Below are 10,219 nucleotides of genomic sequence, written 5' to 3'. Positions count from 1 at the left end.
GGGAACTGATTTAGACAGATTGGCTTAGCTTTTATTAACGGTTTTAACTGCTCTTCAATGTTTAATTTCTTATACTGCACTGTAACTTTTATTCTCGTATTTTATCTGTTTTAAATTTTTTAATCTGTTTTCATGTAAAGCACTTTGAATTGCCCTGTTGCTGAAATGTGCTCTACAAATCCAGCTGCCTTGCCTTGATTGCTCTGTCTGTGATATCAATACATATCTGTGAGATTCATGTTCCGTTTTATTTATTTATTTATTTGTCTTTAAGGTCATACAACCTTTTTTTACATTCAAGTGACCTCACTGCAGCACAAATATTCTAAGAGCCCAGTTTTTCCTGAAAAAAATGATGTTCATAAATTGACCGTAGACCACAGGGTTGATGTTTTACAAGACGGACAATGAACTGTAAAAATGACCTTAGGGCTGGTAGGGTTAAATCCTCGAGCTTACTACTTTTTCCTGCGGTCTCTGCATTTGGGTCCTACAACGTTCTCTGATTCCTACGACTGCTGCGTGGAGAAAAGTTGCCCAGGATGTTGATATGTCAGGTTGGTTAAATGCGATATAGCGGTATAATGTCAATAGTTCGATGTCTGTTGCTAACCAACATGGCAACGTGTCGTTACGAAATGATTATTTATTTTATTAAAAAGTTAAGAATTCAGATTTGTTTATCAGTAACCATTATAGCAACGCTAACTTCCGCTCGGACTGTGGGACAAGAACCGTCCGTTGCCTGACGTAAGAGTTCAAGAGTTGTTTTTTTTTTTAACGCCTCCGGATGACCAACGGACCCGATTTATTTGCCGCACCGCACTCGTTCGCATCGGTTTCGGACCCATTCGAATCTCCGTAGGAAATGAATGACTTCCGGTCGTTTCGCAGCTGTGTCTACGGTGCCAATGTGAAGGCGCCGTTAACCCGGCAACAAGTGATCCACCGCCGTGAAACGCCAAACCCTGAAGTCACCTTGTTGATGCCAAGTCTTGCTCGGTAGTGCAGGCCTCCAGAGCTGTATAGTAACGAAGTAGAACTACTTCACTACTCTACTTAAGTACTAAAAGGCTGTATCTGTACTCTACTGGAGTATTATTTTTTTCCTCCTACTTCCACTTTTACTTGAGTACATATTTTCGATGAGTTTAATACTTTTACTCCGATACATTTTTTATGTGCTGCATCGTTACTCGTTACTGTTGTGAATTCCACACGCTACGGAGACTGTGTAGGTTACAGTGTGTGCAGTTACGGCTACGTTAGTTACATACGCTAATAACTAATAAGTTACGTAAAAAAAAATCCAGCCATTGTTGCAGCAGTATTAAGCTATTCCTGAGTTGTTTCAGTCTGAAATGAGTATTGAATGTTTTCACCCTGTGATGTGAAGCTGCTAGTTTATCTGTGTTTTGCTAGCTTGCTAACTCTCCACTACAGCACACATTTTATTTCAGTATTTGTTAATAAGTGATTAATAACCCACTGTTGTATCAGATAATAGTAGTTATAAACAGTGGCGGTTTCTCTAGGAGGCCAAAGGAAGCCTGGCCTCCCCATAAAATTCTAAAACATAAATTTAAAATATAAAATACATTTTTATTTTTAAATAAAATTAAAAAAAATAATAATTTTACGATAAATGTAAAATAAATAAAAAATATAAAACATAATTTAAAATATATAAATATATTTTAAATTATGTTTTATATTTTTAACTGTGGGAATTATACATTTACGGTTGTGTCTTTTACTGATTTTGTAGTTTCCCTTATCAAAACATTCCATTATCATTTTCTTCTATAGCTGGTAGAGCGAAACAGCGCCCCTCTGTCACTGCGTGCGTGGTGCAGTCCTGTCTGGGCTCTGTCTAGTGGCCAGTAAAACGCTACGAACGCTCAAAGGAGGCCAGCTTTTCCTGGCATCCCTTAGAGAAAAAAAATAATATTTTCAGCTAATTAGATTGAGGCTAGGTTTGACCGAGCTCGACATTGAATGGTCAAAAAAAAACAAAACAGGGAAGCCAGGTTGAACCTGGCTTCTCACCAATCACATGCCTCAGACAGATGCGTAACTATGGTAACAGTACGCTACTACGCAGCGGTGCCGGCCGGCGTCAGCTGAGCTAACAGTCAGTTAACAGCAAGTTTACACAATGGATGGCGATCTTGAGTTTCTTGTTAAAATGACTTCACTAAACTTGCTTTTGAGCTACAACTGAAAGTTAGACAAACCGGTAGGCCTACACCGAAGCTGGATCTAACTCAGGGGAGAGCAAAGGGAAACGTGGGATCTTTTTGTGATGGGAACTATGCCAAAACTGAAGGGCTAACGGGAAGCGCTAAATTAAACCGGCTTTCTGCTGGCGTCCGTCATAGTGTGATTGGTTATGTCGGTGGCACTGATTCTTAATTTCCCACGAAGCTGATCGTGGTTACGCGTCAGTTAAACTTTTCATCTCCAATCCTATCTGTATTTGCGAGGAGTGGCGCTGTCCTGAGTTGAAAGATAGCCTACTTTACGGCTTTATTATCGAGTCAATAGGCGTGTGTGTTCGTGTTGGTCGCTGTCCATTTCCTAAGGTTCTGAAATTAAAGGGCGTGAGCACCCACGAAGGAAAACATAAATCGGCGCCTATGTAAGGCAATATGATCTCCATACTAAGCTCACTGGCTTCCTCGGTAAAATTTGCCACGCACCGCCACTGGTTATAACAGCTGTGACATTTTTTTGGTTTATTTCAGAAACGTCCTTCATATATCCAGCGATGTACAGCTTGTGACTGCCTGTAATGCACCGTCTTAACACCAAGTAAAAAGTTGAAATCCAAAAATATGATATTCAAAATTTGACTGCTTTCTTTAACAACTACATAACAAAATACTTGTACTTTTACTTTTAGTACTTGAGTAGTACATTTTAAAATAAACTACTTGCAATACTTCAGTACAAAAAAATGCTGAATACTTTAGTACTTCCGCTTAAGTGGGGTGCTTAAAGAGCACTTCAACTTCTACTCAAGTCACTTTTTTGATAGAGCACTTGTACTTTTACTCAAGTATGGGTCTCTAGTACTTTATACACCTCTGCGGACCTCTGGTCACACAGCGTCGTTACAACAACAGAACCACAAAAAGCCAGTTTGTGAATCGTGTATTTCACTCCCAGTTACCCCCAGCTGGTGGAGGAGAGCCCTCCGATACAGAGACAAACACGTTGTCCTTTTCTTCCATCGTGGGTCGGTTAAAGGTCCGGTGAAATACTGTGGCCGTCCTCTCCCGACTGAACGTTGGCCCAGACCAAGTAGTGAAGGTAGTGCTGGTGCTTTCTCTTAAACGACCAAGTCGTCCTGACTTACAGTTTGGGGTCGATACTTTAGTTTGACTGAAGGTGCACAGACTCCAAAACTCAGGATCAGTAAGACGCAGCCAAACACACCGAGGATCGGTACGCCCAGGAAGAGACGGCCACCTGACGGAAAAAAAACAAACAAACATAAGCTACAATAGCTGGAATATCACACACACACACATATATACACATAAGCATAAGGGAGGGGGGGAGAGAGAGATGTGATTGACGTATGACCCATTTTTAAATCAGAATTATGGGTTTCTTTGAACCAAATTGCCCCAAAATAACATGAATGTGATGATGTACGTTGTGTGGAAGCTCTGTAACATTCTCGGCAGGTAGAATTAATGATTACTTTCATTGAATTGTGGGTGGGGTTTTTTTCTTCAATTTTATAGCATTTGAAATAAACTGTGATCCACTCAACATCCTCTGATCTTAACTGTCAGTCAAAGTAAGCATGACTCAGCGTTTTGCTTCCGTCTTCCCGGAGTCGGTCCGTGTTCTCACCTTTAACAGCCGACTCATCGTTTGGACCTGGAGTCTGGAGGATTTTGGGATGCAGCGGCGTCTCCGTCGTCCAGGTTTCAACAGAGCTCGGCTCTATGGAAATTAATAACACAATTAAACACACATTAAAAACACATTATGGGACAAACAGTTGTTGACAAAACGATGGTTAAGGTTTTAAAAGCTGTCGAATTCTTTCCTCAAAACAATGTGATGCTTTTCAATAATAAAAAAAAATGCAATTTGACATAATTTTGGACCGTTCTCATCACCATGTCTGTGTCTAAAACGTCCAAAAGCTCAGATTAAAGATAGCACTCAAGAAGCTTAAGACAAAAGTTTGCTGAAGAAGTCCAACGACAGTCATTAGATCTGAGAAATCTTTTAGTTAACACGTGTGTGTGTGTGTGTGTGTGTGTGTGTGTGTGTGTGTGTGTGTTCATCAGCTGCATAAAATTAAATAAAAAACACCCAAAATTCAATGAAAGTAGTAGATCGTTAAATTTGACTTGCGAAGAGCGTCACTGGGAACCACCCATGTTATTTTTGGTTAATTTGGTTGAAAGAGACCCATATTTCTGACAAAGAAACTTAGAAAACGGGTCAAAATGTGACCCAAAGACAACACAAGGGTTACGTTAGATGCTTTTTGGGGTTTGTTTTTTTTGCCACATTTGCGTTTAGTCGGTTTAGGTGCAGCCCAAAACGGCTGGGGTGCTGCACCTGAGAGTGAAACCTGTTTCACACCCTCAGTAGTAAAACTACTCTGGTTTGGAGTCAACGAGTCATCAGTTTGAAAAACAAGAAAAACAACAAAAAAAGGTTTCCCGCCTTTTTTTAGTTTGGTGCTCAACTAGATGGACAAAATGTATTGTGAACCTAAATTGATACGCAAACAATTATATTATTACACAATTGTCTAATAGCTATTTATCTTCAGGTAACTTACCGTTCCTTTGGGGTGCGACTGTTGATGGTAATTGTTGATTTTGTTCAGATGTGCCAAATTGTTAATTATAGGACTGTTGAGGTAAAGCGGTCACTTGTTGCCGTAGCAAGTCCAAACATCCTGGGCCGTGGCGGACTAATTTTTTGCCACTTCAAATAATTTGGGCAAAAAAAACGTTACAATATCTGGGTCACGTGACAAGATATGTGTCCTGGGATTCATTCTAAGCTTTATTAGTTTGTTTTAAAGTGCCGGACCTTCCTCCGCAGCTCTGTGGAGGGAGGGAGGTCCGGCAAAGCGAGACTAAGACAACAACAACAACAACAACAACAACAACAACAACAACAACAACCTCCAGCGTTGTGTCGGGACCTTAAACGCCCGAAGCAAAAGTTACTCACCGACGACGAGCTCGACGATCGAGTAGCAGTCTAGCTTGGGGACGTAGCATCGGTATCTGCCCGTGTCTGCGAGCGTCACGTTGACGATCTTGAGCGACATGTTCCCCTCCTTCAGGGCGTCCGTGAACAGCGCCGTCCTCTGGGCGTACGCCGGGATCTTCATGTCCGGGACTTCCCGTTTGTCCCGGTAGAGGTGCACGTAGCCGACGCGGCTCAGCCGGTCCGACGGGTCCGGCTTCAGGTCGGGCTTGGACCACTCCACCGTCTTGTCCCGCACGTCCTCTCTGGGCTCTAACTGGCACGGCAGGATGACGTCGTCGCCCGGGGCGGCCATGATTGGCTGAAGGGACCCATTCACCTGAACTGGAAAAAAGCACAAAGGGGACAATTTAATTTCTGAAAAAGGAGGAAGACTGGAACGTACAGCGCCAATAACCTCATCTGAACTTCCAAAACTTTTCTGTAAATTCATACCAAATTTCCCAGACGAATAACTTCTCTCTAACTAACTCTCATAACTTCGAAAAAAAAAAGTGTGTAACTTTGTTAGTTTCAGGAAAACACTGAGCCCATTTATGTGAAACGACCCCATCTCTACTAGATATGAGATGCGACCTGAAAATCGCCAGTAATAAGTGTGATTGTGTGACGAATCTGGTGAAAGAGGCAACAACTGCTGCCGTTAGGTAGCTAGCTGAACACAACAACGGCGCTTGGATGCAGTTTACACGTAGCTATGGTAACGTTGCGTTAGGTACGTTAAGGTTAAAAGTGTAACGGTTTTTTAAACTTCACAGTTCTAGTAAACATAACGCTAGCTAGCTAGCTAGCTACATATCGTAACTGTATCCATGGTCGGACACAGTTCGCAGCTATTATATATTTAAACAGATATTCCGAACATTAGCCAAACAGTATCCGCGTGTTAGCTATATTATATCTAACGTTAACGTCAGTAACAACGGAAGAGATGGGCGGATGATAGCGGACTGTTTAAATACATTTAAATAGCAGTTACACACCGATAACAATTACAGCGAAGGCACACCGAAAATAACGTCTAATATTAATTCAAATTACGGGTTTATGGATAAAACTATCAGTAGAACATGTTCAGACACAGTCTCTACTCCAGCTAACATTAACTGACGTTAACGTTGACGTTATATCGTTGAGCTCGGCCCGGTGAAATTTGAATTGAAAGAAGAAATAAGTTAGCTAACAGCCTTAAAGTATAGCTAGCGAAAACACATGAGCTTACCTTTAACGTCCGTCTGTACTGCCGTGCTAAAAGGCACAAAGACCGGCCAGAGTGTAAAGGTGAAGCAAAAAACGAAGACCTCGAAGCGAACCATGAAGTGACCCGGTAGAAAGACTATCTAAAAACTATCGGTTGTAGTGAGCTCCGCTGGCACTGAATGAATGAATGAATGCCTGGTTGGCTGGAGGTGGTTCCTTATGAAGCTGCGTCCGCGTGTTCTCTCTCCCACGTATCCATGGTTACATGACAAACGACAAAAGCGTCGAAAAAGACGACCAATAAACGTTGACCAAAAAGATTTAATTTTAAATGTTGACCCAGAAAAACTAAAAGTAGCTTGTTGGTCGACGGGAAGACAACACAAGGGCTAATTGAGAGCAAAAAACACTAAATAAATTCAAAAATGCATGCAGGCTGGTAAACTCAGATAGACCTATATCGTTCGCAGATAACATTTTTTTAGTTTAGATCAATGTAAGTGGACTTTAATCCAAAGCTAATATAGCTTTCCACTTCTTTTTCGCATGATCACTATCAAAATCATGATATTATTGTAGCGTATGACTCAGCATCTCTTTTAAAAACTCTAAAAATACATAATTAAATGGTTAACTGTGATTTTCTAAATGTTTTTATAAGTTGTAGTGATGCGGATTTACCTTAAAGGTACAATATGTAACATTTCTGCATTAAAATGTCTAAAAATGACCATACCTATGTTATATATTTTTTTTTGAGTTGTGTAGTTACACTATCCCAAATGTTTCCACCGAAAGTTACAAAATAATGTCTTGGTGTATATTTAGGATGCATACACACTCGGACACTAAACAACAGGAAGCTAAAGAAACATTTGTAACACTAGAGCAGGGGTCTTCAACGTCTTTTAAGTCAGGGACCCCTTGACTGAGAGAGAGAGATGGAGCAGGGACCCCCTACTACATATACTGTATTTTATAAAATTAAGTTACATAAACTGGGCCTACAATAAGGTGTAGGGCGGCCTAAAGCCTTTATACATAACATTCTTGCATAGAAAACTAAGCTATTAATGTTTTTATTGTTTATGAATCATGTTTTAATGTTAAACATACATGTGGCACAGTGAGTCTTTAGGATGAACTGTATCTGTGGATCTTATTGACTACCTTACCTATAGGCCAGTAACCTTACCAATCAATGGGGATTTATAATTGCTAATATGTTGGATTTATGTTAAGACTTTTACATTTTTGAAAAAAAAATAAAATTAACAATAATGTGGAGGCCCACCTGCAGTAACTCTGAGGACCCCCTAGGGGGTCCCGGACCCCCTGTTGAAGATCCCTGCACTAGAGAAGCCACACAACAAGAACTGGGACTTGAGGAAAGTGAGTTTAACTTCTTGTTTTTGGGTCACACTTCAGACATTCAGAAACCGTGTTTTTTTTTACAGTGTGTTCAGAGGACAGAGAGTTAGCAGATAGTGAGGAGATGTTTGCTGTATGTGACAAAAAAATGTTGTACCTAAAAAACGTGTGACATCGCTTAGAGCACCTTTAACAAGAGGACGTCTGTTTATGCTATCTCATAACCGCCGGAGGCAAATGCAGGCAGACACGAGCAGAGTCTGAGAGAGGACATTGAACGCCACCTTTATGCAAAGAGACGGCAGATAAAAGTCAAACACGCTGCACTGTAGTCATCATCATCATCATCATCTTTATTGCCAGACTGAAGGTCCATTCAGAAGACACAGACATGACATACAACATACATTAAAAAGAGAAATAACAAAAGAAACAAACAATACTGCATTTCTTATACCAGCATTTCCATAGCGATGATTGGTATGGTATGGCACTAAAGCTAGGATTGGCCAGCAGCACAACAACACGCTGTTCTGGGAGAAGTTCAGGCGACAAATTAATTTCATTTAGCAGCTTCTCCTTGTAACCACGAGAGCAACATTAGAGCAACATTAGAGCAACATTAGAGCAACATTAGATAACAAGAACCAAGTGCAACAAACTAGAAAATACTATACTGGATCACAAACAGTCCCACCTTAGATGTGCAAGATGTATTTAGATCTTCAAGACACACAGAGATCCTTCAGTGCATATAGTTCTTAAATAATAAAACCCATCAATGTAATATAGAGTATAATATAAATAAGGTGAGGCTGGGGTCAGTTAGGGAGTGGAGAGAGAGAGAGAGCATCATTTAAACTTAAATATCTCAGCTGGGCGTCTGGGTAGCTCAGTTGGTATGCATGCATGTATGTATGTATGTATGTATGTATGTATGTATGTATGTATGTATGTATGCATGTATGTATGCATGTATGTAGAAACACATTGGAGACGAGACAGCAGGTCTCATATTTCAGACACTGCAAAGTTATACATTGTTTGTCTACTATTTCGTTATTAAATTCACTTCTGAGACTTTTTTAAGGGCGAAATCAACTATATAAAGCTCAAATATGGGCCGTTTTACGAAAACTGATGGCTAATTGCAAATTTGGTAAGACGTGTCGGACTTTAGCTAGGAGCTCCACACAGTCTGATGAGAAAGCGGCAACCTCCGTACCCAGTGAAAGTCACCGTTTCTCGGTTACTGGACGACCGGGGCTCGGTGGAGCTGGCTGGCTGCCAGCTGCCGGCATAACTTTCATATATTTACAGTTTGAATTTCGTCACGCCACTTATATAACATCTACCCCAAGGTCTTATAAAGCTAACAGTGGTGTCCAATTTCAATTTAATGCATTTTTGTGAACATTAGGGATTTTGTTAGCTGCTACTGTTCCTTCAATCCTATGGGTAAAGATCGCGGCTAGCTGCAGGCCCTGGAGCTCCATCAGGGCCTCGGCATTTTGTAGTCCAGTAACCCAGAAACGGTGACTTTGCGACTAGCTCACAGCGAGTCTATGAAGTAGGACACGGCGGGCGGCGAGGCAGCACCGCCAGCTGTCACGTAGCCTGCTGAGCTCCTGCTGAACTGCGACACACAGTCGGACAAAATTTGCAATTAGCATAAAAAAGTCTCCGAAGTGAATTTAGTAATTATAGCGGACCTCTGGAGATCTGCGTGACCTAGCTAGATTCAGACTAAGCTGACCTCAGGTCAGTGGTGTAGCCTATGCAAATGTTGGGGCGTGACAAAGACTAGGAGTTGGGATGCTTACGTCAACTTTTAGCTTTGTTCAGATTCGCCCGTTTTCAGCGGCAGTTTCAAAATGTGAGATTTGCATAGTAAAGGGGTATCAATGGGATTTTTGAGCTTTTATGTATGTCCTGTTTACCCACCGAACTGTCGTTATTCAACTACGACAAGGTAAAATCGGTTTTGCATTCTATCATCCCCTTTAAATTCAAATGTGTGACTAGATTAAATACATAATAAACAATTACAAATCTTAAAATCAAGTTCATAAAGTCACTTTCTTTGCATTCATTTGATTCCCAATCAAGATCCACTGGTAAGAATGGCTTTCCATTGTTAATATGGACTTAAAAACAGTTCTGAAATGCAAAATAATAGAATTTTAATCATGTGATAAAACACGCGATTAACTATAGAAATTCAACGACTAATCGCGATTAAGAAAATGTAATCGTTTGACAGCCCTAATAAAAACATATCTATTGTTAGTGTACGTATTACTTTGCATGCAGTAAATACACAGTGTAAGAAATGATTCTGTGGTCATGTAGATTTGAATTAATGTATTAGGTAAAATATAACAGACATGAA

At 40.6% G+C, this 10,219-nt stretch overlaps 1 protein-coding gene and 1 long non-coding RNA gene across 2 annotated transcripts in view; both read right to left on the bottom strand.

Moving 5' to 3' along the window:
• LOC118493612 overlaps nt 1–8,723 on the bottom strand; it is an 11,313-nt gene extending 2,590 nt beyond the window's left edge. Inside the window, exon 1 of the long non-coding RNA XR_004895563.1 lies at nt 8,525–8,723. This is a non-coding gene — a long non-coding RNA (uncharacterized LOC118493612). The remainder of the gene's footprint in view (nt 1–8,524) is intronic.
• LOC116036428 (butyrophilin-like protein 2) lies at nt 3,140–6,699 on the bottom strand. Its single transcript, XM_031279954.2, has 4 exons — nt 6,479–6,699; nt 5,218–5,580; nt 3,868–3,960; nt 3,140–3,474 (listed from the first exon to the last, which is right to left on the bottom strand). Exons 1-4 carry the CDS (start codon nt 6,570–6,572, stop codon nt 3,335–3,337), a joined length of 690 nt encoding a protein of 229 aa, XP_031135814.2. The 5' UTR covers nt 6,573–6,699; the 3' UTR covers nt 3,140–3,334.
• Nucleotides 8,724–10,219: the final 1,496 nt, after the last annotated feature.

This window comes from Sander lucioperca, chromosome 17 (genome assembly GCF_008315115.2).
Source record: "Sander lucioperca isolate FBNREF2018 chromosome 17, SLUC_FBN_1.2, whole genome shotgun sequence".
Classification (NCBI taxonomy): Eukaryota; Metazoa; Chordata; class Actinopteri; order Perciformes; family Percidae; genus Sander; species Sander lucioperca.
Note: the sequence above shows the minus strand (reverse complement) of the source record. Positions and strands in the feature narration are given on the sequence as shown.

Bases quoted from the DNA above. Each gene is read 5' to 3' on its own strand.
- LOC116036428 (XM_031279954.2), bottom strand. From the start codon at position 6,572: ATGGTTCGCTTCGAGGTCTTCGTTTTTTGCTTCACCTTTACACTCTGG. The intron at 5,581-6,478 runs GTAAGCTCATGT...GCTTTTTTCCAG, and splicing joins AGTACAGACGGACGTTAAAG to TTCAGGTGAATGGGTCCCTT. The intron at 3,475-3,867 runs GTGAGAACACGG...TTTTTCCGTCAG, and splicing joins CGATGAGTCGGCTGTTAAAG to GTGGCCGTCTCTTCCTGGGC.